General features: G+C 34.2%; 5 protein-coding genes and 2 long non-coding RNA genes across 10 annotated transcripts; 3 read left to right on the plus strand and 4 right to left on the minus strand.

The window, feature by feature from the left end:
• The first annotated feature begins 642 nt into the window (after nucleotides 1-642).
• RhoGAP1A (Rho GTPase activating protein at 1A) lies at nucleotides 643-11,891 on the plus strand. Of its 4 annotated transcripts, none has more exons than XM_075298261.1 (13): nucleotides 646-1,839; nucleotides 5,160-5,728; nucleotides 5,784-6,417; nucleotides 6,477-6,772; nucleotides 6,832-6,955; nucleotides 7,824-7,844; nucleotides 8,147-8,245; nucleotides 8,325-9,338; nucleotides 9,432-9,824; nucleotides 9,886-10,055; nucleotides 10,117-10,256; nucleotides 10,321-10,570; nucleotides 10,989-11,891. In XM_075298261.1, exons 1-13 carry the CDS (start codon nucleotides 1,513-1,515, stop codon nucleotides 11,194-11,196), a joined length of 4,245 nt encoding a protein of 1,414 aa, XP_075154376.1. In that variant the 5' UTR covers nucleotides 646-1,512; the 3' UTR covers nucleotides 11,197-11,891. The 4 variants fall into 4 exon arrangements, with proteins under 4 accessions (XP_075154379.1, XP_075154377.1, XP_075154376.1 ...); XM_075298263.1 differs by lacking the exon at nucleotides 646-1,839 and adding an exon at nucleotides 2,999-3,460; XM_075298262.1 differs by lacking the exon at nucleotides 7,824-7,844 and having other exon boundaries at nucleotides 645-1,839.
• LOC142227993 (putative RNA-binding protein 19) lies at nucleotides 11,568-14,947 on the minus strand. Its single transcript, XM_075298265.1, has 4 exons — nucleotides 14,790-14,947; nucleotides 12,536-14,733; nucleotides 12,353-12,472; nucleotides 11,568-12,280 (listed from the first exon to the last, which is right to left on the minus strand). Exons 1-4 carry the CDS (start codon nucleotides 14,823-14,825, stop codon nucleotides 11,950-11,952), a joined length of 2,685 nt encoding a protein of 894 aa, XP_075154380.1. The 5' UTR covers nucleotides 14,826-14,947; the 3' UTR covers nucleotides 11,568-11,949.
• Nucleotides 14,948-18,213: 3,266 nt separating this feature from the next.
• Nucleotides 18,214-21,115, plus strand: LOC142227997 (COMM domain-containing protein 3). The gene is made up of 3 exons (XM_075298268.1): nucleotides 18,214-18,581; nucleotides 20,305-20,437; nucleotides 20,497-21,115. The coding sequence occupies exons 1-3, from the start codon at nucleotides 18,579-18,581 to the stop codon at nucleotides 20,964-20,966; spliced, it is 606 nt and encodes a 201-aa protein (XP_075154383.1). The 5' UTR covers nucleotides 18,214-18,578; the 3' UTR covers nucleotides 20,967-21,115.
• LOC142227996 (transmembrane protein 126) lies at nucleotides 18,841-19,706 on the minus strand. The gene is given in 2 exon segments (XM_075298267.1): nucleotides 18,841-19,445; nucleotides 19,508-19,706. Coding segments are annotated over 2 exon segments (657 nt in total). The 5' UTR covers nucleotides 19,627-19,706; the 3' UTR covers nucleotides 18,841-18,907.
• LOC142227995 (cobalamin trafficking protein CblD) lies at nucleotides 21,013-22,687 on the minus strand. The gene is made up of 4 exons (XM_075298266.1): nucleotides 22,369-22,687; nucleotides 22,030-22,187; nucleotides 21,807-21,971; nucleotides 21,013-21,434 (listed from the first exon to the last, which is right to left on the minus strand). Exons 1-4 carry the CDS (start codon nucleotides 22,550-22,552, stop codon nucleotides 21,147-21,149), a joined length of 795 nt encoding a protein of 264 aa, XP_075154381.1. The 5' UTR covers nucleotides 22,553-22,687; the 3' UTR covers nucleotides 21,013-21,146.
• A 529-nt stretch (nucleotides 22,688-23,216) lies between these two features.
• On the plus strand, nucleotides 23,217-23,848 carry LOC142230459 (uncharacterized). The gene is made up of 2 exons (XR_012720696.1): nucleotides 23,217-23,577; nucleotides 23,635-23,848. It is a non-coding gene; the product is annotated as an uncharacterized LOC142230459 (long non-coding RNA).
• Nucleotides 23,849-26,299: 2,451 nt separating this feature from the next.
• LOC142231714 (uncharacterized) lies at nucleotides 26,300-26,770 on the minus strand. Its single transcript, XR_012720880.1, has 2 exons — nucleotides 26,551-26,770; nucleotides 26,300-26,493 (listed from the first exon to the last, which is right to left on the minus strand). It is a non-coding gene; the product is annotated as an uncharacterized LOC142231714 (long non-coding RNA).
• Nucleotides 26,771-27,802: the final 1,032 nt, after the last annotated feature.

Raw genomic sequence — 27,802 nt, forward strand, 5'->3', positions numbered from 1 at the left:
CAAAACTTCATAGAGTACTCCATGTACCACGTGCAGTTTCAGAAATACAAGAAAACAGTTACTCTCCATAATATATGTTTTCGGATTGTTATAAAGAACGGCAAACGTGAAGGTAAGTTTGTGACATACATAAATATATGAAATATGTGACATACATACATATCTATGATTAATAATAATGGAATGTTTTGCTTCGCACATAACTGAGAAATACTTGTGGTACCACGTGAATCCATGTTGTACTTTTTCTCAAGTACTTACATTTTTATTGTTCCGTTTTTCCGGAACACATATTGTTTCGGATAAGTACTTGGTGGTATTTGACAAGCAAGTGTTCTCTTCACTTCACTACTTGCGCTCTGAGAGAAAGATAGTGTATGTACTATATTCGACAGCGAATTGCATACATGTAGTGAAAAGTTATTCGATGCAGACCTCTAATGTCTATACCTTCCTTGGCCTATGGTATCCAGTGCTAAAAGAAAACAGCCCCAATAGATATCATTAGAAATCAATTCAGCGTTGCCACGTATACACGTATGTATTCAAATCCCCAAAGTCGCCTATCGCTATGGTTATGTTTAGACACAATAGGTAACAATTTGTGGTAAAGACAACCGGTTATCAAGTACTTGATATTTAGGAACGGACGGACAAAAAGAAGCAAAACATAAAAAGGAGGAGGATTTCATTTACAATTTACATGAAGATATAATGTTATAATGCATAAAAAACGGATGAATTTTGTAATTTTTATATCGTGTGTATGGCAATTTCAATAATTACGTAAAATATTTGAATTACGTGCCGTAGTTTTGCCACGGCAAAATTGATGCTGTTACGGGAAAAATTAGTTGTAACATCACCAACACAAGCACAAAATCAAGCCAAAAGAAGAAGGTGTGCCCAGCACTTCAATAAACCTAGCTAAAAAATCGAATTGGAAAGTGCATAATTTAAATAAATTGTCTATTCTTTGCCATTCAATATTAAGCGTCATCGGTGAAAACTAAGTTGAACGACATAAGAGTAACGGATTGGGGCCACACATTGCTCCGATTTTTTGGTACTTAAGAAACTATAAAAAAACGCAGCAACAACAACGTTGCACTTCGTGCTGTTTGTTGTTTGTGGAATTAGTGGGTGTCAATCTGTCCGTCTGGATTGATGTTATTAAAGTTGAAAGTTGAGAGAAAATTTTTATTTGCTGACCTTGTAATGCGCAAGCAGCAACATCAAACCAAAACATACCTTAATATAAAAGTATATATGTATACCACGAATGAAAATATGTAATACATATGTACCTTTTTTAATTTGAAGCATCTTCTATTGTGTCGTGTTTTTTTTTTATTTCCCCACCAATGGATGACGTTGTTGACGTTCGAAAAAAAGTAAAATGTTGTAACTATACGTATTGACAAATATTTTTGTTGAATAATAAAAATTAATAATAATTTGTGAAAGACCAAATAAACACGAGAATATAAAAATTTCTAAAACATTTACAACATGAGTGTTTTCAATGATTTTCAACGATTGTGGATGGAGCGATTCCCACAGAGTTCATTATCAGATGCTTGGGAGCAGGATGTTCGGGCTAGCCTCGAAAGGCACAAATCGAAAATTACCGAGCTAACCAAAGAACTGGAACAAGAGACGCTATACGTGGAGTACTTGGAACGCTTGTTGTCGGACGTCGAAAAATATCGGGAATCTGGTGGGGATCCTACAAGCTTATTTGAAGCGGCCACTAATGCAGATAATAACGGTGATGATTCAAAACCTTCTTCAAATGATATGGATCCCGAGGATGATTTTGTTGCTGATAGATGTTCGGTAAGTGCCATATGCATGTTAGGTAATAGTGACAGCTTCTCCAGCCTCACTTATTGCCACCACCTAAGGTAAAGTTCTCTCTTATCAATTAGTGCTGCCTGATACTATTTTATAAAGAGCATTTGTATGATGAACCGGGACCACACGGTAGAAACTAAGCCTTTAAAAGTTATAGAAAAGAAGTAATGAAGTATCTCCAAATATTTTTCTCTATATGAGAAAAAACCAAGTATTTAATGAATCATTTTCCGAAATTATTTATATTAGACATTACTCTTGATCATGACGATAAATGTTTATGTTTTACATATTTATATATTGATTTATATACATATTATATGTGATCAAAATAGAATCTTTTGTCTATTATTTTTTATATTTAATATCAATTAGTATCTATCATCATACTTTTAGACTACCACTAGAATATACTAACAAATAGGTTCATACAGTACCCGTACCCCTTAATTATCTGGTAGTTTTAAAGCAACTTCAATTACCAGGCGCTCATTAGAGGCTAAAGCATTGGTGTGTTGTTCAGCTGGTTGACTTGTATCATCACCCTTCAGTCTTGATATTTTGCACCCATTGGGTGGGGGAGGTTTGGCTATGGGGGCAGATAGAACGAAAAATAAAGAGAACTTAAACAAATAACAACAACAAACGCAATACTAAAGCAAAATCATAATAATAATAATAAATATATGGAACAAAAGCGATGGAAATTGTTTATCTTATCTCGATAGACATTGTCGTCGTTTTACTTCATTCGTTAGGACAATTGAGACCGAGCAATGGCTGACTACCACTGAATATAGACATCATTACCACAAATTTACTTTTGGAGAATTGTATATTTTAAAGATGTTTTTAACTATTAATCAATACAGTCCTACACCACTCTCTCTCTTGCAGCATGCGAGAGGCTCCTCACATGTCCACTAGCACCCTTTTTTCATGTGGACTTGCCACATCTCTCTTTTTATATTCCTTTTCAGCAATGTTCCTTGCTCAGCTCGTGTAGACTATGCATTCGTTGCTGTTATCTGCAGTTTTTCTACTACCCCTACCCTTCCTCAATGGAGGAGGCCGCTGGTACCAATGGAAGAGAACGCAGAGCAGTATGAATTGTTCAGTTAATATTATGTCTTCATAAGGTTGACCCGCACGTTCTTTCTTGCTCTAGTCGTGAACCCATTGAAATATTTTATAGTATAAAATATAATATACGAAAGATTTATAAATCTGTCTTGACGCCTTCACCGTGCAGGGACTAAAAATTGTGAAAAAATATAAACTTGCTAAAACAGAAGTCATTGATCTATTCTTCCATCCATCCATAATATATTTGGAAACATAAAATGTACACTAACAGGGTGGAGTAGTTTGTACAAATGTTCGCGTTTTATTGCTAGTGTGTCTGGAAAAGTGTTTATCATTTGATTGTGTCTGTTGCATAGATTCCCAATATTCCATTGCTTTTATGAATTTACACTAAAATCTGAAAGTGCCACCAAGCACGTCTTATGTGCAAAATCAACTGAAGTCTTCCAGAAGCCAGTGCCAGTATTTGCCAGACAAAATGTCATCGTTTAAGGAGAAGTTCAAACTGTGGCGCGGGGTAAAGTCTACAAAATTTTTAAAAAGAAAAGTTATTATACGACGTATGTGTGTATTAAAGTACACATCACATGTGTGTATGTTTAGTAAATATTTTGCTATCATTTCCTAATACTATTTACATTCTGCTCGTTACTGCGATACTCCAGTTGTGAATGTTAATATTTTAAATTTCTTCGTTAATGAAAAGAAAAAACAACATTGTGCGTGAGTCATGTAAATAATTTCGAAAATGTTTGACTTCAAATTGAGTGGGCAATTGATTATTTATTGTCTTAAAGGAAAATGAATGTAAAACCGAAACGAAGATGGTGTAAAATCATAAAATGGGCGGGCGTCTTATTTAATTAATTTATTTTTTATTTGTTAGTAAAATTACAAAGAAAGACTAACAAAAGTTGCATTGAATAGGCTGGCAAAACCAATTAATTTTATAAAACAAATTTTAGAGTCACTCTGACGTTATTGTAAATTGTGAGAGATCCTAAAATATATTGAAAAAGTGGTATATATTAAAAATTTTGTATTTTTTATTAGAATGAAATTGTCATTAATTAACTCAATGAATAAGTAATCGTCCATTTTTTAAATTTTTTGTTTTTAAAACTACCGTTACAGTTTCAATCAATATCCCTAACAGTAATGCAATATTACATTTTGTATTGGGCTAGTCCTGACTTTCACCCCTTCGCTTGTCAACCTCTTTGTTGTGTGTAAGATAGCGGTTTCTGTTTTTATTGAATCCTTGTGAAATTTTAGGCTGAAGGATTTTTATTGATGGCGTGTAATCGTGGACTGCGATTGTTTTTGTTAATTTCTCCATTAAATATGTAAAAAATATGATAGTGTTGTGAGAAATTAAGTTCAACGCTATTTTCAGAAAATGTATCACTTTGGACTAAAGAAACAACTTCAGAAAATGTCACAAAAATATAATAATTAGCACTAAAAGTTGTCACACTGCGCCAATAAAAATAGGTACACGATTGTTACGATTAATTAACAAAAACCAGCGGAATATAATTATTTACACTATTTATCTCTTATTGCTCGTCTATGAACATGTGCATCAGCCTTACAATTATTATTCCATGTGAAATCTACAAATAATAATTTGTCAAAATCAGATATTACATATAACACTTGTAGATGACACATTCAGGAGTTATCATGAAATAGAGAAGATTGGTTAACACTGCATTAGCTATATAAAAATACTTTAAAGTATTGGTTCTATAAATTTTAAAAATGCATACAGATTCTGTGTCATTTACAAAATTTTTTGTTTGGGTTCTCGAAACCAAATTTTTAAATTTTGGATTCATGAAAATCCAATGAAAATCAGAGGCTCCTGAAATGAAGTCTGCGGAGAGTAAAACGACATTGCCCATTGCGAAAACTTATTTACCTCAGAATCCCTTCCTTAGCTCTGTATGTTTATCCATGCCTTTATTTTGCTCTCGCATGAGAAATTTTTCAATATTAAGTAAACATGCATGAAATTTGATATAGCGGATAATATAATGAAATGAAAATTTACACTCTGAAGTAAAATTTCATTTCATATTTGTCATATCTCAAATCTTGTATACCATCAAAATAAATTGGCTAGCGTTGTTTATTTTAACTTAAAAAACATAACACAAGATCTTAATGTCTCAAAAAAACAAAAATAAAATTACGTTTTCTTTTTTTTACAGAAATCCAGTTTAAATTTAAGAGAGTCTAAGAATGGAACAAAAGAACAAAATAATAGGTTATCGCTAAATACGGATAACAAGTATACAGGAACAAGTGGCGGTAGTACGAAGAATGGTAAAAATAATCTTCCATCCTCTTCCAGCGAAGAGCGTACGTGCGAGAGGGAGGATAAAGACGTAGGAAGTGAGAAAGATAAAAGAAATAGCGACAAAAATGGGGCTCTACATCAGTGTATCAGCGAATTAGCTGCCTCTATTGCATCAAATGAGGATAATGTAATTACGGAGAATTCGTCACCCGGTGACATTGAAAGAAAGTCGTCCACATCGTCGAAGACCACATCACATTTTGTTACAGTAATCGAAGTTAAGGAAAGCAAAATTAATATGGATCAAAATAATCCATCTTTGTCAATGGATCAAGGATCCGATGTGGGAACTGACCATATCCCATCTACATTTAGTAGTTTTGAAAAGAAACCTTCGGCTCCACCCTTGTCGCCTTCAATGTCATCATCTTCACATGCAGCCGCGTTATTAGAGGCAAATAAGAAAAGAATGCCTCCTCGGTAAGTGATCCTTTTTGATTTTTTTTAAGACCTATTCATAAAATTTTCATTGCAGTCCTCCTCCAAAAAACATGAGACGCGTAGAACCACCAACTATACCAGAATCCGTGCTATCCTCATCTCCAAAAAGAGATACTGCTTTTGTAGGCAGCACAATCCCATTGCCTTCCACATCTGGTAATCTGTCATCATCGGAAAGTCCAGCTAATTCACTGGAACGTAATGTAAAGCCTTCAGATATTTTACGACAAAAGTCTTCGGAATCAATCGAAAGCAAAAACTTCATGCAAAAACGTAAAACTACCCCGGATATAAATAAACACACAGAATTTCTAGAAGAATTGGGGCAGAAAATCAATAAATCGGAAAGCTTAGAAAAAACCAAGAGACCAGATCTGAACTACAGTCACAGTCCTACCGGTAGTCTGGGACGAACTGGACCTAACATTCAAAATTCTGTAAACAGAACAACGCAGGGGCGACCTGCAGGATACCCATTGACAGGTTCATCGCCAACAAGTAGTATGAACAAAAACACTAAGCTTACAACTGCCGACAATACTTCAACCGGAAGTTTGGATAAAAAGTCTAGAACATCACTTCAACCAGGCGATGCAGAATCTTCATTCGGTCAAGGGAGGAATATTGGATCAAAGGAATCTTTGTCCTCACAGGGCATTTCGGAAATTGTATTATAAAAAAACTTATGTTCTTATATGATTGTTGGTAACTGTGCGCTTAATTTCAGATCAAGAGCTATGAGTCAGTGTCATCTTTGAGTTCGGAAAGTGTAAGAGCTAATCAGATGGCTGAAAATGAACAAGAGCATCTATATGACACGGTACCTCTCGACAATGGGGACGATGAATATGTTTATATAAAACCTGGAAGCACAGGATCTTTTTCTAGTCGTGATGATTTATCAACTCCGGGCAGCGTTGTACCTATGTCCTCCAACATACATTTGAGTAGCCAGGCTAGTTTTACTGACCCTGAATCTCCTGGTCGATCGGCTAATTACGTGAACTTTGGCTCTTTTGCCCAGTATGTATAAAACAAAATAGTTTTGATTTCTCGAAGCTTCACAATTGAATTTATTACAGAGAAAACAATGAAACACGGTCAAGTTCAATGGATAGCGATGGCGAATATGAAAATGGAATGCCCATTATGCGCACTATATCTCATGAAGAGCATGCTACACCGGTTCCAGGTGCTTTGAGAAAGGTAATGCACAAATAATTTTCATTTAAATAGAATTCTCAAAGAAATCATTTGATATGTTTATAACTGAAGGACTTAACGATCTTTCAACGTTTTGAAAGAGATCGTTGCTAACGGTGTTCATAGTAATTGGGTTGACATTTTCTTCCAGTTTAAACTTTATATACACAAAGTATTTTAGATGATCCTGCCACAAAACTGTTCAAACAATAAAGCATTTACCGGCAAATTGCAAGAATAACCAATAGTGCTGATGAGGTTGTACACTTTCAAATGGCAAAATGAAACCGAAACTTTCTTTCAAAAAGTTTACACACCCTGAATACTGCTAATCATCAATTTTGCCATTAATCGATTATTTGTGATCGATACTGGAAAAAATCGTCAGTAATAATCCAAAATATAAAAGCAAATCAATGGACAAATGTTTATAGCATTTATTTGTATGCAAGGAAAAGAATTGTATAAAATTTCCGTTAAAACTCGAGTCTATTCTAAAGTAATATCCAATTTGAAAGGCAACACAAAACATAGGGAAAATCAATAAAATGTAGAGTTAATGCTAGAGGTTCCTCTTATTTACTATAGTAGTTGAAATTTCGAATTCAAAAATTCACCGTACCGATAATCTTAGATTATAGCTTTATCATTTGTCCTTATTTTTTTCAAAAATCAACTAACGTTAAAACTTATTTTGAATCCAATTTGAATTTCCAGTTAAAATCTTAATGGATGTAGATGACACATAACTTACTTAATTTCTTTTAATATTTATATTAATGATATTATTAATTAATAATCTACTAACTTATAACCTTTTAATTTTTTAATATCAATCTTTTTTTAAAACAACACCTACACAACTGAACAGAATCTTGTTTCAGCAATACTTGTGAGTACCACCACTTATCATCATCAAATAATGTTCATTGTACATTTTACTTGTTACATGGTGCTGGTTGTATGTTTAAATTTGTTGGTTTTATTAAAACTCCATTACCTATTAAAAAACTATTATTTCATAATGTAATATATGTCACATAGAAAAGGACATTTTTTTTTGTTTTTGTTAATTTGGAATCATATTTCTCTATCCTATTTTTTATGTGTTCGTCTTTAATATTCGTATGATGTTATTCATTAACATTGTTGTTTGTTTGACATGTTGAGCTGATTTCTCCTTGGTATTCCTAGGTATCTGGCAATCAAAGGGGCAATAAGATAAGGACAATTCTCAATATTATCATCCAAAGTGAGACAATATATGTGGCATGTTTAAATACAATGATACAAGTAAGACTCTAAACTTAAGTGAACATCCCTTCACCACCTACTTATAACGATGGTCCTCCGATATTTTTTTTATTTACAGTACAAAAAAGCCATACACGCTACATTGGCTACGTCACAGCCCGTTATCAAAGAGGAGGAGGAAAACACCATATTTTTTATGATTGAAAAATTGTATGAGTCTCATTCGGTTTTTCTAAGTGATTTAAAGACTTTAGTGGCCCACGAGGGTGGCGATGTGCTCATAGGAGAAACATTCAAGCGCTTGTCTGAAATGGTTGATTTGTATAGTGCATTTTTGCACAATTATAATCAAGCCATAGAGACGGTTAAGAAGTGCAGTGCCAATAATCCGCAGTTCAAGAAGATTGTTTCTACAATCGTCTTGAATCTGCAGACGGAGCAATCGCTTACTCTTGAAGACTTGCTACACAAGCCGGTGGCCCGTGTACAAATAAACGCTCTGGTTTTCAATGATCTCCTTGAATGTACCCCTCAAAATCATCCGGACCATCATCCACTGAGACATGCGCATGATACCATACACCGATTCCTCAAGCAATTCAATGTGGTCAATCAAAAACTACCCACAGAATCGAATAAGAATCTGCGTCGCATGGTAAAGAATTCATTCATTGTAGAACTTGTTGATGGCCATCGAAAGTTGCGCCATCTGTTTCTATTTAACGACGTTATTGCATGTGCCAAATATAAGGCAAACGGTAGAGACCGCATCGACTATGAACTAAAGTGGTTCATACCATTAAAAGACGTGGCAGTATTCGAGGAAACCGATGGTGCCGCGGACTTGAAGGAATCGAGTCCACCAAACATTTTGCAGCTTAAAACCCAAGCTTGTACGGTCCGAGATCAGCTACTAATGGAAGAAAAGGATGACAAATCACGTAAAGCAAATGGCTTAAGATATGGAGATAAATACCGCAGAAAATTAGCAGACTTGGAATCGCAATTAGTTCTGGCCTCGCCCAATTTAGTTTTCCGCATAGCGAATAAGGCTACAAATAAGACCGTAACTTTCTTCTTGAGTTCTGATTTTGAACGGACTCAGTGGATAGAGTCTATTTTGAGTTTACAGGTATTTCTTGAAATTTATAATAATGGCTTTATAGGTTTCTAAAATTTTCGATTTATATTAATTTGTTTTTATTTCTATTGTAATGTATTATAGCAAACCTGTACTATTCCCGGTGCCAGCAGCATTAATGCTCTAGAAGTCCATGCATTCATTGTAGCAATGCAGAAAAGTATGAAGACCGAAATGGGATCGTATTTAATGCGCAATACCAACGATGAAAGTCTCCTTGTTGGAGATCTCCATATGACTGTGCAGAGTCTTACGGGTTTGGAGCAACCAGCTGATTTGTACATCATTATTGAAGTTGATTCGTATGGTCATTATTTCCGCAAAGCGGGAACGAAAATGATAATACGAACAACTAACCCGGTGTGGAACGAAAGTTTTGTTGTTGAGTTAGAAGGTAGTCAAAATGTGAGAATACTACTTTACGCAATACCAAATTCCCAAGAGAGACCTATTCTAAAATCTAAGCATGTCCTAAAGGTAATAAGTGGATCTCTTAACTAAATTCGAAATAGCTCTTAAAAAAATTTCTCTTTAACAGTTAAGTCGCAGTTGGTTGAAAGAAACACCACAAACAAGGGTTCTTAAATTAGGCGATAACTTAATCTTGAACACTATCTTACATTTCGTACCTGGTGAAGTGACTTTGAGGCGTGTGCCTACATCAAAACCGGGAGCTCTCTTTGGTGCCAAAATGCAACAAGTTTTAAAGTAGGTATTTCCATTTTCCCCTTGAAGTGACGAAAATAACAAAATCTGAACATTTTTTCAGGCGTGAGAAACGAGACATTCCATTCATTATAAGTGCCTGTATACGTGAAGTAGAGAAACGTGGTATGTCTGAAGTTGGTATTTATAGGGTAAGCGGCTCAGCTTCAGATCTAGCCAAATTGAAGAAATCCTTTGAAACCAGTAAGTCTCCGAGGCAGTTTCTTGTTCTTGCATAACATAAACCTATTTCAATTCAATATTTTAGATGCATACGAAGCCGAACAGCTATTGAAGGATGTTGATATTCATTCAGTGACTGGCATTTTGAAATCGTATTTACGCGAATTGCCCGAAGCTTTGTTTCCCGATGTGATGTATCCAAAATTTTTCGAGACTTTCAGTCGCTTTACCAATAACAATGAAACGGAGCGTATCAATGAGTTGTTGGTGATATTTGAAGAATTGCCACCGGCCAATAAAGCATCTATAAATCATATCTTAGATCATTTAATAAGGTAGGTTAAAATTATCATAACTATAAATTAAGCTTTGTAATTTACCGAGTGGAAACACTGCCAAAATCTGGCACAGTATTAAATTATGAATGGATTCGCACTCGAATTTTAGTAATTCCAAATAAGAATAACCGGCTTTTTAACCTATTGTTTTATTTTGTTGTTTTCAAAAATTCATAATCGAGTTATATAGTTTTTTGTGGAAAATCGATTAATCGACTTGAATTATTTTTCAATTAATTCGATTTATATTATAACAAATTATAAATAACCTTTCCATGTTTTAAAAAGTCGAAATGGCTTTTTGATTTTTTTTTTACAATTCAAAATTCCACATTTTTACAATAATGGAATTTTGTTATTTTTTACAATAGTTTATCAGTTGGAAAATTTAATATATTTCCAATTTTATTTTCAGAGTTCATAATAGAGAAGCTGATAATAAAATGTCACTCCACAATTTGGCTATGGTATTTGGGCCCACACTTCTGAGGCCCGGTGCAACACAAACAAAACAAAAGGATCTTCTGGCTTCCAGTACGGTTGATGTAATGGCACAAGCTGGCATTCTATATTGTTTCTTGCAAGCTCGCATGCAATTTGAAAAAGATTCCACAAATCCATAATGGACAGAAGGAACAGAACCACAGACAGTCATAAAATAAGCACGCATTAAATGTTGTAAACACATGGGTTGGCTGAATGAACGAATGATATATATATCTTATAGACGTATTCAATAGCTCAAGTAATGCAGAACAGGTTATTATGAATATTAGAGCACGATATTTTTATATACATAAATACGTACATATATATGTAAATAAATACATAAACCCAAATTGTTCAGTTTCATAAAAGTATCATTGCTATGAGCTGGCTGATTCCTTTATCTATATACAATGGGGCAATGATTAAAGAACGATTGAAACGGATCGTGTTTTTCGGCTTATATACTTGTGCGTACAGGAAGAATAAGACATAAAGAAGGAACACATGGAATTATCCAAAATTTATTATTAATTATACATTTATCCTAGTTATTACAGATCTATTGTATTTATGATTTATGATGTAACACATAAATCGAGCTCTGTACGTGCATTGCGTTCTCGTATGCATTTTATTTTATCTAATTATAACTGCTTCAAAGATCTTAAATCTTTCCGCAAATGTTAAAATTGTAATATTCTTTAGTCGACAGTAATCTTATTTAAATAAAATACAATAAAATAATGTATTCACAAATGATGCATATAAAAATAAAAATAAAAAGAGCAATATTTGAATGGTTGCGAACACAAAAAATATGTTACACATATGTATGGGATAGTTTTTTTTATAGGGAAGGCATATGGATGGGACAGTTAACGATTATCCTAATCACTCTCATCGTCATTGGGCTGTACATTAGAAGAGCCATGTGCATCGAATACCGCTCGTTTACTACGCTTCGTGTGTTTATCTTGACTCGTACTTTGAAACTGCTCGGCAGATCGTTTTCTTAAAGCATCGACATCTTCATCTGCTGCGGAAGCCCATTCAAGTACAATACGTCTACCATATAAATGAGTACTTTGACTAAGTGCATCAAATGCTTTTTTAGCATCACTTTTGGTTACGAAATCAACAAAACCAAATCCTCGATGACAATCTTCGCCCGGAGTCATTTTCTTTGGTAATCTCACTGATTTTAATTCTCCAAAAGCCCTGAAAGGAATAGAGAGGGGCGATTTATTAAAATATGATCACAAGCTTTTTTTTTAATTATGTATTACTTACTTAAATATATCTCGAACTTCGCGCACTTTGGCTTGAAAAGGAATATTTCGCACCAGCATTTTTGTACCAGTCTGTTTGGTTAATTGAACTTTTTTCCGCGCTCCATTATTTGCTGAATTTCTGCAAGGATCAATAATAAAGAATTATGGTTGTGTATAAAAATATTTATATTTATATATTTACTTGAGAATTCGATCACTGCGCTTCAACTCGACTTCATTGCTATCTATTACAGTGAATTGCATATTCTTCAAGGCATATTCAGCAGTAGATGTTTTTTTAAATTGTATAAAGCCATAACCCAATGAGGTCATCTGAGATGGATTATTAGGATCTTTTCGTTTTGCTATTTCAACTGTGTGTATAGCACCAAGCGATTTGAAATGTTTGTGTACCGTTTCCTGCACGGTTTTGAAGTTAAGATTTCTTAAGAATAATGTGGTATTAGGTTCAGGTTCCTCATAATCTTCGTTGAAGTCATCATCAACGGTTGTTGTATTACCAATAATGTTTTCTTTCTCTGCCATTTGTGATTTCTCTTCAACATCATTCTTAATTTCTGGCTCAATTTTCGAAATCAATGGATCACCATTTAAGGCAGTAGCAAATGTGTCTTCTGGGCCCCATTCAAGAAACAGAGGAACATTTTTAAATTTACTATAGGCAAGCTTCTTGAATGCTTGCCTAGCCTCTGAGGGATCACAGTATTCTATAATTGCTGTCACTCCACTAGGAGGCAGAATCAGACGACCAATGGGTCCAAATTTTGCAAATATAGGTGTTAAATCAGAAACAGCTGTATCGGGAGGTAAATTTTTAGCCAATATTATTGTTTTGGATCGTTTGGATGAGGTCGAGTCGAAAGCATTTACCCTTACGCCATTTTCTTCAAGGAACTTTTTCATTTCGATGACAATTTGTGTTTCTCCTAGCGCAATACGAACAGCTGCACTCGATCCACCCTCTTCCGTGTCCAGTATACGCTGCTTAGAAGTTTCAAACTTTTTTGCCAAAATTTCTGCCACAGCATTGGGACCAAGAAACAGTGTGTTCCAATTTGTTGATTGCTGGGCACTCTTTTTCAACTTCAAAGCCTTCTTTTGTTTGAATGTTAAGGTGGGATCATCTTCATCTTGCTCATCATCCTTTTTACCCTTTCCGGGTATTAAATGCAACAGGCGGCCGTGAAACGTACTCCCATCTAAGCTATTGAATGCTTGCACCGCATGCTGAGGCATCATAAACGTTACTGTCCCGAAACCTTTTATCTGCCTTGTTACTGAATCTACTGGTAAATGTATTTCTGCCACTGGACCATATTCTTCAAAAAGCTTTTGAAGGTCATCTTCTGTCACTGTATAAGCCAGATTTCGAAAGAAAATTCTTCCAGATTCAGATATATCCTCCTCATTCGTTAAACTTGCTTCTTGATTCTTCCACTTGGCTGGCTTTTCATCTATATCGGAGTTTTGATTTTCCGATTTACCACTTTGCTTTGCTTTGGTAATTTTATTTTTCTCTGTAAAATCAGAGAAAAATACCTGCTTACCCTTAATAAAACTCTTGTTTTTCAACATAGCCTTGGTCATTTCCTTTTCAGTTTTGAAGCCGACATAGCAAAACCCATGCACTTTTGTTGGTAAACGCACCGAAAACGGTTTGAGCGGCTTGAAAAATTTGATTACCTCCTGACGTTTTGTTTTATACGGAACATTATGAATTTTTATTGTAAATAGATCCATTGATGATTTCTTTGCATTCTGTTTTGAGAGCGTACTTTTTTGGCCCATCAACGATTTCATATATTCCATATCACTTATGGGCTTTTCAGCTAACTTTTCATTCTCTTCACTTTCTTCCTCTTCCGATTTGTCTAGGTCTTCATCGTATGTATCTACCAGATTAACATTGCTCTCATTTATGTCATTTTCATCATCATCTACCGATTTGTTGGGCAACTCCACCTCAGTCACATCATTGGCCCATAGAGTTCTATTCTTTTCATGAACTTTCATGAATTCTTGGAACTCGGGGTCATCTTTGTGTTTTTGAACTATTTCTTCTAATTTTGATGGGACCTTCGGTTTGACATCTTTATTCTTCTTCTCCTTTATTTCTGAATCCTTCTTATTCGTCTTAGAGTGTTTACTCCAAGTGGGAGGTTTGTCTTCTGAACCCAATTTGGCGCATAGTTCCACCTTTATTCTGCTTGTCTGTATAGCTGAATTGTTGAAGTACTTGATGGCAGCTTGTGCTTCATCTTCCTGTTGATAACCAATAAAGCAAAATTGTCGAAACTTTCCATCGGGAGTATATTTTAGTTGCATGTCCGTAATTGTTCCTTTCTGGCCGAAGAGACTTCTCAACTTTTCTTCAGTAATCTGAAAACATTTACATAGACCAACGATATGTCTCTAGCGTACAGTTAAATACTTACATTTTTAGGTAGCTGTTTTACAATTATTCTAGACATTTTTATTGAGATTTTTTATACGCGTCTTTAAAATTTTTATACATAGATCCAACTTGCTTCCATCGACTTTTACTGTTTTGATATTTCCGAATACACGTGAAATACTATTAATAGTGCAGTGAAAGTATTATTTGTAATCGCTATGAAAAAACCGAATACTACATCATTTGTGTTATTTTAAAGGTACCTTAGATTTGCGAACAAAACAGGCGACAACAATAGGCCTGTTTTCTTTTAGTACTCTATGCAGCATTTGTTTGAGCTATCCAGAATATTGTTGCATTGGCGAATAGTTTTCGAACAACATGAAATGAAAACTGTTTACCAAAGACCATAAATTTACTGAAAATGTGAAATGGGCTTTGATAGTGTTAGCACCAAAGCCAATAGACTTTAGGAAGATGGGAAATTGCTTTCGTCATACCAAATGTTGCATTTACCAAAGACAATAAACTCTAGGAAGATAGGAAATTGGCTACTGAGGAGATCAAACCATTTACCGTGTTAATGTCATACTTTTCAATTGAACAATTTTTGACTTTCCAAAAGTAATAAAGTGATTGTTTTTCAGATATTTTACAGACACGCTGCCTCCATCGAGAATAAAACCACTGGCTGATAGACGCTGCAACATGTAACTTGCCACTTGTAAATCAACATCATTTTATTATTAATGAAAAAATTATGTTAAATGCGTTATAATTTTTTTATTTGTTTTTTGTTTGTATTTTTTAAATGAAAAACTTAATTTTCTTAATGAAACAATGTTAAATTTTAGGCAACAACAAAAAAAAAATACATTTTCCCCTTTAAAGGTAAGTACTATGTTCGCTTTTCGAGTTGAAATTTTCGCGGTTACTTTATTAATACAGTTCAATATAAAGCAGATAAATTAATTCAATTGATACACAGTCTCTTGTTCCTCTAAATTTCGGCAAGATATTATGGGAATATGTTTGTTATCATTTACAATTTTGATTATTTAAGGAAAAGTAATCGCGAAAATAAAGTGGTTTTCAACTCGAAAACAGAACATAGTACACACCTTAAGGCCGATATGCACCTCTAGCGAAATTTTCGGTAGCAAAAATTTATTTAAGTCTACAACAAAAAAACAGGGCTGTGTACACAAATTTTAAACCAGCTAATCGCTTTTAAAAATTGTTAGTATATGTTCCAAATATTCCTCAAATAAATTGTTTATTATTTACAGACCTTTTAAAATTTTTACGCACACAATGATTGTAATAAATTAAATGTTTGCTGCCAAAATATGCTTTTGACAACCCTGTTATTTTCATTAGAGGTGCGTACCAGCTTACGAAATTGAACGCTACCGAAAATTTCGTTAGCATAAATAGCAATGCATTTCTTATGGGAATGAAATTTTTCGCTAGAGGTGCATACCGGCCTTAACAACAAAAAAATTACATTTTCCCCTTTATGGAAATTTATTTCGTGTTCTTAATTTCTTTTTATTTGCATTTTAATGCTATGTCAATACTTGTCGTATACGCGTTTGGTTCGAGTATTAAACTAATGTGGTAAATGGTTTGATGTGCTCAGCAGCCAATCTCCCATCATTCTCTTTTATAATCCATGGCTGAATAAGGAGGTTGAATCACGATAACAAAAACAACAAATTTCAATATGTTGTTTAAAATTTTAAGAAGTCAAAATCAGCTGATAAAAGAATCGTATGGCATTGGTAAAAGTGGTAATTATTTATTCTTTCAATTGTCCTGAAAAAATAATTAAAATCCAGAGAAAAATAAAGGTTCAAATTTAATTGTATCACCTATGAGTGATTGTGAAGTGGATAATTCATCCGAGGAACGCCGATATGAGACAAATAAGACTATAATACCCACCAAAGTTAAGAATGGAAGTCAGTCAAATGGATCTTCGCCATCTATTAACAAAACCAGTTTATGATGCAGTTTAAAAACTGATGTGCGTGGTATTTTGGGTCTGGAATATGTTATCAAGATACTCAAGTCATCTTTGAACAATTCTCCAGCTATGAATGCGCGAGTTTGTTTGAGATGCATTTGCTATGCAGTGCCATTTGGAGAGCTGCAATCACTATAAACATATGATTTTGACATCTTAAAAATTTGTCGAAATAAAAAAATTGTAATCATATGGGCCCATGATTTAACCTTCTTGTTCAGCCATGCTATAATTTTGATAACAACAATCCCATTTCATATCTTCCTCTTCTATCGTCTATTTACATATTATTTTTTTTTTATTTATTTAATCCATTATAATCGAGCGCTATGCACACCCAAATAAATTTGTTAGTAGGGACAGCAGAAAAGTTTGCTAAAACATCAGAAAGTCTGCTGAAAAAGGGACAGCAGACACTGGTTGCTGAAATAGCAAACATTTCCTGATATTTTTTAAGCTCGATTACACTAAAACATGTTTTATTTTGACTAAGGGCCAGTTTCTCAATGTCTTGTTATTATTTATCGTGTCGATAAAACAGCTGATACCATACAAAAATTTTACTAACCGGAGGTCTATCCACCGGTTAAAATTAATCGGAGGATGAGAAACTGGCCATAAAACAAATAAAAATGTCAACTTAGGAGCTATCCCAATATCATTAAAACAATATTTTATGAACATCTATAGTATTTGACCAAAAATCTGAATATTTATCGATTTGTGACATAACAGCAAACAAAATGTTTGCTGATCGTATTTAGGAGCTTGTAGGTATATTACAGTGCAAAAATATACCAAAAACTACTTTTGGTTCTTAAATATGCTTTGGGGAAAAAATTTTATAAATTGTTGTTCATTTGGCCCTGAAGTACAAAAATATAACAGCAGACGTCGACTGCTGTTTTTAGCAGACTTTTTTCTATGAGTGCAAGATTTCACTAGTGTTTTGTGATTGTTTTTAAGCAGCTGATGATTTTAGCGGCTGGAAAAACCAGATGTATTGAAGAGAAATCAACTAAAGCAACATTTGAACTTTTCTAGCGGCAAATAGTAACTGTAATTTTTTTTTTTTGAAAATTCGCCCTATTGTCATCGATATATTTTGAACCACATAACTTTCACATATCCAATTGACAATTCGTCATCTCAATACCTTGCATTTAAGTACAAACAACGATATAATAGGACATTTCTTGCTCGAGATATGTTTTGTTTAGTGAAAAAAGACCGAAAAAGTAAAAATAACGGAATATCTCAAAAACTGTTCCTGTAAGAAAAGTCACCTCTCATCAAATGTACATGAAAAAATTTTATTTTGTAATCTAGTGTCATTAGTTTAATTTCTTCTTTGGCTAACCAACTTTCAAACCGTACTATGAACATATCTACCATCTTGCCTATGTATTCCATATACCAGTTAGGAACTTAACTGCTGAAAATTTTTCATTAAAAGTTAATCGAAGGGAAGATAATTGCAAATTACTTAATGCTTTTTCTGCGTTTTTCCATTTTGTGGCACAAAAACTGATGAAACAAATAACTTGTTTTAATTTATTACCGACTTTTTCTTTTGGACATCTCCGATTATGTACGACGGCATAATTATTTGAACCATCACTTTATCTTATCAACCTATAGAAGCACATCGCCATTTATTCTTTCGGATAAAGTTGAACTCACTGAATGTCAAATGTGTTAGCAGACAAGAATTCCAAACTATATCTTACAATCTTATTTTCCCTCTGCGCAGTATGAAACCGGAAAGTTCTGAAAATAAGAAAAGAATATTGTTTGCTAATGGTGAGTATGGTACATATTTTCTTTTCACATTCGTAGTCGTTATTTCTTGCTAAATTATTAGAGAAAAACAAGCACCTCGCAGTTCACATCTGTGGTACCACAATGGACTGAATAGTCAAAGTGAGCCTGAAACATCGGGCTGCCACCTAACCTAAGGACCTAGCAACCTGAAATACACAGATTAAAATTATAAATTTCATTACGCATCCAAATAATAAGGGAAGAATATGGCTTAGTTCAGTAGCTGATTTAAAAGACATTTTATGTTTTTACGAATTATATTTTTGCACTTGCTTTAATAATTTATTAAACATTAATTCAACATGTCAAAGGCCTAGATTTTGCTCCACCTCCTTTTCAAACATTCTCATTTTTGCCAAAACCACTAAATTCTGTTTTTGCTCTTCATATGTAAGATATACTGCCGCCAAACTTTGTACACACAATATAGCGCTTAAAATAGGAATAATTGGTTTGGTGAACTTTCGAAGTAGTTGGAAAACTTCCTTCGGATTCTCCGTAATCGAGGGTAGTCTGTATGTGTAATGACGGGTAGCAAACATACAAGCGGCAAATGGTGCTAATATCGTAGGATATACAACACCAAATCCTGCTTGAAATGTCATGGCCCTTAATTGGACACAGGTTGGACATTCGCCCATGGGTTCAAGTAAAATTGGTCTTTGAACGAAAAATTTATGGCAGGATAATGTAAATATAGCAGGAATGACCACTATTGGAAGATATGTAGAAAATCGACCATAAGTGCCAAGTCGTAATTTATTGCGGTAATGATTGTTGACGAATATCCCAGTACCAGTTGCGAAGGCTGCTAAGATACCTGGACCATATTTTAGAGACCACCTATTAAAATACATGTAACAGAAAGTTATTTTGGAGCAGTAAAAAAGGATCCCATTACATACACGTCGCTCAGCTTCTCCCAATTTGATACGATTTTCCACTAATATGTCAGGGCTTCATCCTCTGTAATAACAACAGCATCTTTCGGTATGAACTCTTTTGTAGCTCTTGACAATGCCATTGTTCATTCCATCTATGCGTCTCCAAATTAAATCTCTTTAAATACCAAAATACCACATAGCATGGGAAGTTATGAAATTATACTGCCGATCATATGGTAAAAAAGCAACCGGTTATTGCCAGTATATATAACCGGATACATTTGACAAGAACAAGTACCGGCCTTATTCGATAAAAAATGTATACTTTATGTTCTGGTTTCGGTACTTTATTAAACTTAGTTCGGTTAAAAACACATAATTTAACTCAATTGATGCGTACTGTCTCTTTAATTAAGATTTCGTCATGATTTTCATCTTGAAAACCGAACTAGAAAATTGTGTTTTAAAAATGTCATTTACAAGATTTTTTATTAAAGCTGGGCATTAAGTTCGAGTTAAGTCACTGCAATCAACAATAAATCCATGGAAGCAGATTTAGAGCTTTTTTGCAAATTTTATTATAACTTGAATTCCGCCTTAACTGTGTCATCGTGTCTAGTACTAACTTATCATTTGGTTCCGTAATCAGTTGTTCCCAATTGGATGCAATACATCACTATGAGTGTCGTCTTAACAAACCCGAGTCTACTTACTACATAAATATTCATATCTTATATCACTAATGCGCTAATGTCATAATATATAGAACAAATCATATGATTCAATGTTTATCTTGTTTGTGTTTTGCCATATTGTAGAATGGAATCGTATTTGAAATCCAACCAATTAGCGCTCCCGAAGGTCTTCAGCACCTAGGAACATCAATTGATATTGAGACAAGTCGAAAACTTATTGCAAATTGTGTTAAACTTACTCTACACCCTCAAGCCAGTAAGTCTGTTAGATGGTGTAGAAGTTCTGTATCGATAGTAAGTTCTATATATTTGTAGCTGTACCTCCAGTCCCGGAAATTTACGCAACAAATAGTGCGAAAGCCAAGCAAAGTGAGTATGCTGTTGTAGCGCTGTTCAGCTTGTCAACGAAGCACTGCCTGGAAGGAATGTACCTCAGACAGTTGTTGGAAGAAATCGAGTTAAACAGTAGCACGATAGAAGAACTCACTAAAACGTATGAAGATAATAAGAAGTCACTGATCTTACGCCATCTACAGGTCGGACACAGCTTTCCTCATATAACTGACTTACAGTGGCGGATTGTTGCCGATGTAAAGTCATCCACCTCAGAAAGCAGTATCCGAGAGCCTGGATTCTACATAAATATCGGCAGGTTTAAACAGACCTCAGATGGGGAAAGAGAAACCATAGCCGAGTTTTTTTGCAACACCGAAGAATTGCAACTTTTAATTAACAAACTAAAGGAAGTTGAGAGGCATTGCGAGAAATTGTCCGGTGATATATAACCAACATGGGAATTTATAGCAAACACAAACTAAAAATACACAACTCTTGGCATTAATAATTTATTTGGTTATTAATTGGTCTAAAACAATATCAACAAAAAGTCAACTAAAAGAAATTATTTCAAAAATAATTTTCTTCAAAACAATAATATACATGGTTTTTATTGGTTACTACTAATACTAAACTTGATTATCGAGTAGCGTCTTTAATTCAATGTAGTCTGCTGGGGCATTGGTGTAAATTGAACCCGAAAATATTTTCTCGGCGTTATCTTCGGGTTTAATCACAACACAATCATTGTGTTTCATCAGTTTCATATTTATTCCACGGAAGCGTTTGTCTACTTTATACAGGTTTTTGCCGCTAGCCCAGGAATAGAAGGGTTTTCCACTGAACGGATTCATGAAGTCAGCCCAATAGCCATGCAAACGGAGACGGGATGTTATTTCACGTGCAGCCAAAACAAACTGAAATAAAGAATGGACGAACGAAGTTCTTTTATACTGATGGTATATATCCTCACAAAAGAAAGTTGTAAACCTGTGTGCTGTGAGCTAAAAATGGTAAGGCTGTTCATAAATTTTTACACTATTTCGTAAACCTTCAAAACAGTCATACCAACGTAGAAAATACAACGACCAATAGATTTCCGCGCGAAATTTAATCTAACAACTCTTAATATTTTTTTAGCCACACTAGTATTTTCTATAAATTGTTAATATATTAAGATTAATTTTCCTTCGAAAAAAAAAAATCAATAAATTGGTGTGATACACATCTCTCTAAGTCATAGGTGTTAATTTATTTGACATCTAATTATACTTGGATATACTACATACCTTACTAGCACCTTGTTCTGAATCTCCCGTAAATGTTAAAGTTAATAAAGCTAATTTATCGCTAGATGCAACCTCTGGGGCAGGGAACAGTTCATGCAATGATTTCTTGATTAGCGAGGGACATTCGTTCACAGTAAATTCCAGCATTGCCTTTTCTTCTGTACACTGAAACATAAACAAAGGAAATTAACCAGTTACATAACCAGCAGACATTGCAAAATACCTTTCCATCAAAATCGACCAGCGATTCTAGTGGAGCATCTAAAGCAATTGTACTTGAGGCTCCTTGCCATGCTGGTCCTACGGCATTAGGGAAATAAAATCGATTGCCTCGTGGAGCTAAAAGTTCCCAGTTTGGACCACATTCTCCACCCAAAAAATCTGAAATAGTTAATTCTTATTAATTTCTGCATGTATACTCTTGCCAATATGAAGGTTTAAAACTATTTTGGACCACGGTCATCACCATATTAATAGTGTAGATAATTTTTTTTAGTTTTTTGCTTGTGCGACCACGAACGCGATTGGCTGACACAAGCAAGCAATGCCAGTGTTTACTTACCTTCCACACGCACTTTCGATTTGATTACCTTGAAAGCAGAATCAAGGTTTTTTGGGTCGTTGCGTCTGGAGTAAGCACGGTCAGTAACTTTGTTACATGAAACAAATACAAGTAGGTATTTGTTAGAGGATTTTTTATTTGTATTTCCAATTCTCTGTGTAATGCATCGACATAAATACGACATTTTCTAGCTCTGCTCCATACGTTTACGCGGATAATACCTGAATTGTTTTTCTTTGGTATAGAATAAAGGATTTATAGTGACTTAAAGAATTAAAATTATCAATTTGCTATTTTTTGTGTAATAAAATTCATCAGGGTGGGTAAATTTATTACTAGTAAATTTTCAGTACTTTTCAATGAATACCCGTACTAGATGTAGGAACTGATTTTGGGTCAAAAACAGTGCAAAATTAGAATAAACACAATCACAATGAATAAAAACGTTTGAAAAATGCTAAAATTCAAACACGTTTTCAAAGGATTAGGGTAATGTTGAGAAAATTGTATTCTTAACAAAAAACATGCTATTCAGTTTTTAGCACTTGCTCTCGGAGCCCTATGAATAAGTTGCCAAATCGAATGAGCAGCACGGAAAATAGGCTCTTTTCGAGCTAATTTAAACGAAAAACTCTTGCTCACACAGCTCTTTCATATGTGACACAAAAAATATGTAGTAGTATGACACAAAGTTGAAATACAAATGAAATGATTGGAGACGGGCAAACATGTTGTGAGTTCTGAATTGATTTTTTAATTGTTTTTTATTTATTTCAACTTTATTGGTAACATAACCTCACAGAGACCCTATCCGTACAAAATATATTATTGGTTAAACTTCAAATATTTCTTAAAAACTAATAATAATAATTAAAAATCAAATAAATATGACATCTATAACGTATATCTATATCCTACTGACAAATCAATTTTACCTTAAAAAATGTAATGAGACCGTTAATGTAATCCCTGCCAGCATTTCAAAGTTCCATTTCAACCTCATCGTTACCACAGACTCGTAAATGTCACTTCAACCATCATGAAAAGGTACATCAAAAAGTACATACATGTATTTTGCCATCACTACTTTTACAAAAGCCATTTTATTTTTTGTGAAACGCCAAGCGCAACCAGCTTGTTATATTTTAATTAAATAAAAACGAAAATAAAGTTCTGAAAACATAGATTATACGCTTAAAATTGTGAAAGGTATATTGGTGAACAATTTGGTGATTTTCCAAATGGAATAAAGTGATTGTTTTTCAGATATTTTACAGACACGCTGCCTCCATGGAATAAAAACACTGGTTGATAGACGCAGCAACATGTAACTCGCTACTTGTAACTCAACATCATCATTAATGCCAAAAATTATGTTAAATGTAATGTGATAGTGGTATAAATGTTATATTTTTAAGAATTTGTAATTGTTTAATCAAATTAATAAATATCTAAACAAACGTGTTTTACTCGACCACAATGATTCTTTTACAACTATCTTAAAATTCACTTTTTCTGAGTGTTTGGAGGGTCCCTTATTGGCGTCGTTCTAAATTGATCTATAAAGGCACCTAATAATTGCACTCATGCGAAACATTTTTGTAGTAACTTGGCGTGGTACAACTTCTCAATAGTGACGGCGCTTTTCCGACGAGTTTTTGATGTCGTATATGATTGTTTTCGACGTAGTGGGGATTCTCAAAAGAGTCCCCAAATTCAAAAAATGTTGGCAGGGAAACTACTAAATTTCTAAAAGTAAAACTAATAACAATGATAATAAAAATACAAACAAAAATTTTGATTACATGACACTAAATTATTAAACTAATAAAAAATTGAAAAAAAACAATTAAATTATTAATAAGACTAAAAATTTAAAAATTTATTTGGCATAAATAACAATTGTGCACATTAAAGAATTTATGGCAATTACTCTTGAACATAAAAATGAATTTAATTATATTTGTACTAATACTTTTACCGATTTAATGAAATGAATTGATTTTATTTATTATTAATCCCAGAGAACAACTACAATTTGTATATAACCCTCTAAATATTAAACCACAATGAAAGTTTTAATGATTTCATTGATTGATTCCATTTTTTGCAAACTTGACCAGAGTCTTCATTGGTTTGAAAATATGTCAACGTCGAATTATCAATATCCATTTTTGTACGCAAATTTCTGATTTGCACATATTTCAACAACATCGAAAGTCAGTTGTTAAGGAGATGCCACAAATTCTTGATTGTTTTTTTAAACGTTTTTTTTTTAATGGGTCTTAGTTGTTTCTGCACTGGACTGATTACCGCCTTCCGGGACGCTCTACATTTATTTCGACGGCCGGAACACGCCAAAAGCCAATTCGCAAAATTTTTGCGAATTCGTTTGCCAGAAAAGGTCTGAATATAATACGGCGTTCTCACCAAGCATGTTTTGGGGTTTGAAATGTTTTCCCTTTATAAGCATTTCAAAACGAGTCGTTTTCCCCATATAAAAACCATGTCCAAAACACTAGCTTTCCTCAAAAACACGTAAATTTTAGAATGTGAACCCACCTAATTTGGAATATACCCCTAATAACATAACCGTTTTCAAATAAATATGTCAAAATATTGAAATAGTTTTTATACAAAAAAGGAATAAACAAAGGCTTTGAAGAACATGGACATGTGAAAATAACTTGAAAAAATTTTTTCCCTTTTCGCTCGCGGTAAGTATTTGAAGATACATTGGGCTCAACTGCAGTTTATGGGCCCCTCACCGAATTGCTTGAAATTAATATATGTTGTTTCATTCGGTGAGCTGATTCCAACAAAGTGACCCATACCCGGGGGAAGTACCCGGGTCTTGAGATATAGCCCTCCAAAGGGTCAATAAAAACTCTTTTGTTTTTTGTCTAATCTTGGTATCATATGAAAGCTTATTCAATGCACTTTTATAAACAAACATTTTTTTTAATATTTAGTTTAATTTGGGAGATATAAATGAAAAAGAAAAATTTTACCCAAAAGTCAAAAAGTTTTCGTCAAAAAGTCTTAGATTGAAAGCCTATATTCTGGCCTTTCGATTGATGTACAGCATGTCTTTATAAGTCCACTTTTAGCAAAGTTATGGAGTTTTTAATCTGAGTTTAAAAAAAATGTATTATTACTGAAATATTTTCTCCCGTTGTGTTTGCGTTAGCCCACTTTGGACTCTGTCCAAAAGAAAAAATCTCAAACCCCGGCCGAAGGCCGGCTCCATTTTCCCCCTTGGACCTGCGTTAGCTCACTTTGGACTCTGTCTATAGGAGAAAGTCACAAACCCCGGCCGAAGGCCGGCTCCATTTTCCCCCTTGGACCTGCGTTAGCCCACTTTGGACTCTGTCCATAGGAGAAAGTCTTAAACCCCGGCCGAAGGCCTGCTACATTTCCCCCCTTGGGCCTGCGTTAGCCCACTTTGGACTCTGTCCATAGGAGAAAGTCTTAAACCCCGGCCGAAGGCCGTCTACTTTCCCCCCTTTGGTCTGCGTTAGCCCACTTTGTACTCTGTCCATAGGAGAAAGTCTTAAACCCCGGCTGAAGGCCTGCTACTCCCCCTTGGGTCCACGTTAGCCCACTTTGGACTCTGTTCGGCCAGCCACTTTTCTTTCTTGGGTTAATACTTACAACCCTGCCAACATTTTTTGAATTTGGGGACTCTTTTGAGAATCCCCACTACGTCGAAAACAATCATATACGACATCAAAAACTCGTCGGAAAAGCGCCGTCACTATTGAGAAGTTGTACCACGCCAAGTTACTACAAAAATGTTTCGCATGAGTGCAATTATTAGGTGCCTTTATAGATCAATTTAGAACGACGCCAATAAGGGACCCTCCAAACAATCAGAAAAAGTGCATTTTAAGATAGTTGTAAAAGAATCATTGTGGTCGAGTAAAACACGTTTGTTTAGATATTTATTAATTTGATTAAACATTTACAAATTCTTAAAAATATAACATTTATACCACTATCACATTACATTTAACATAATTTTTGGCATTAATGATGATGTTGAGTTACAAGTAGCGAGTTACATGTTGCTGCGTCTATCAACCAGTGTTTTTATTCCATGGAGGCAGCGTGTCTGTAAAATATCTGAAAAACAATCACTTTATTCCATTTGGAAAATCACCAAATTGTTCACCAATATACCTTTCACAATTTTAAGCGTATAATCTATGTTTTCAGAACTTTATTTTCGTTTTTATTTAATTAAAATATAACAAGCTGGTTGCGCTTGGCGTTTCACAAAAAAATGGCTTTTTTAACAGTAGGGATGGCAAATTACTTGCATGTACTTTTTGATGTACCTTTTCATGATGGTTGAAGTGACATTTACGAGTCTGTGGTAACGATGAGGTTGAAATGGAACTTTGAAATGCTGGCAGGGAACATACAAAAATTATTTCAGTAATAAAACAATTTGTTTCCTAATCAGAATAAAAGCTCAATAACTTTGCTAAAAATGGACCTATAAAGACATGTAGTACATCAATCGAAAGGCCAGAAACTAGGCCAGGTATAATCGAAGAGTTTTTTGGGATAGAACGAAAATAACAAAAATTTGAGTAAACATTTTCTTTTTTTATTTATATCTCCCAAACTAAATTAAATATTAAAAAAATATTTTTTGCGTATAAAACTGCATTGAATAAGCTTTCATATGATACCAAGATATATCAAGTTTTTATTGACCCTTCGGAGGGCTATATCTCAAGTCCCGGGTACTTCCCGCGGGTATGGGTCACTCTGTTGGAATCAGCTCACCGAATGACACAACATATATAAATTTTAAGTAATTCGGTGAGGGGCCCATAAACTACAGTTGCTCCATACATTGCATATATGTGAATTTCTAGTTTCCATGGTAACTGTCAATCTAAAACATCTCAAGTCGGTGTGAACAGTGAAATGTTTCCATAGTTTCCATGGTAACTGTCAATCTAAAACATCTCAAGTCGGTGTGAACGGTGAAATGTTTTGGAAAAACGAATGAGGAAAACGGGTCAGTGGGAACATAGCATAACACTCAACTCTATTCCCAATAAACACAAACGTTTGAAAAATGCTAAATTTCAACAATTTTTCAAACTTTTTTTCAAAGGATTAGGGTAATATTCAAGTTGAGAAATTGTTGAGAAAATCGCGTTCTCAACAAAAAACAGACATTACCCTCAACAGTGAAATTCAACACATTAGCAATAATATCTCAAGTGTTATCCTCAAATTGAAATGCATTGCTACTCAATAACTTGTCAAACAATTGTCGATGCGAGTCAAATTCAAAATTAACATCGTTGCAAATACTTTTCAACCTAAATTTGTATGAATGATATCCCCACTTCAAATTGAAAGTCAAAGCCAAAATTCTATGAATTTTGTATAATTTATTCATTTTCATCAA

The sequence above is a fragment of the Haematobia irritans genome, chromosome 3 (genome assembly GCF_050003625.1).
Source record: "Haematobia irritans isolate KBUSLIRL chromosome 3, ASM5000362v1, whole genome shotgun sequence".
NCBI classification, from domain to species: Eukaryota; Metazoa; Arthropoda; class Insecta; order Diptera; family Muscidae; genus Haematobia; species Haematobia irritans.

Excerpts from the sequence above, each read along its gene's own strand:
- LOC142227997 (XM_075298268.1), top strand. Across the intron at positions 20,438-20,496 it reads TACTCTACACCCTCAAGCCA|CTGTACCTCCAGTCCCGGAA; the intron begins GTAAGTCTGTTA and ends ATATATTTGTAG.
- LOC142227993 (XM_075298265.1), bottom strand. The coding sequence starts at position 14,825 with ATGTCTAGAATAATTGTAAAACAGCTACCTAAAAAT. Across the intron at positions 14,734-14,789 it reads TAAAACAGCTACCTAAAAAT|ATTACTGAAGAAAAGTTGAG; the intron begins GTAAGTATTTAA and ends AAATGTTTTCAG. Across the intron at positions 12,473-12,535 it reads CGCAGTGATCGAATTCTCAA|AAATTCAGCAAATAATGGAG; the intron begins GTAAATATATAA and ends TGATCCTTGCAG.
- RhoGAP1A (XM_075298261.1), top strand. The coding sequence starts at position 1,513 with ATGAGTGTTTTCAATGATTTTCAACGATTGTGGATGGAGCGATTCCCA. Across the intron at positions 5,729-5,783 it reads AAGAAAAGAATGCCTCCTCG|TCCTCCTCCAAAAAACATGA; the intron begins GTAAGTGATCCT and ends TTTTCATTGCAG. Across the intron at positions 10,257-10,320 it reads GAAGAAATCCTTTGAAACCA|ATGCATACGAAGCCGAACAG; the intron begins GTAAGTCTCCGA and ends TCAATATTTTAG.
- LOC142227995 (XM_075298266.1), bottom strand. The coding sequence starts at position 22,552 with ATGTCGTATTTATGTCGATGCATTACACAGAGAATTGGAAATACAAAT. Across the intron at positions 21,972-22,029 it reads TGGTCGATTTTGATGGAAAG|TGTACAGAAGAAAAGGCAAT; the intron begins GTATTTTGCAAT and ends TTTATGTTTCAG. Across the intron at positions 21,435-21,806 it reads CAGAACAAGGTGCTAGTAAG|TTTGTTTTGGCTGCACGTGA; the intron begins GTATGTAGTATA and ends TCTTTATTTCAG.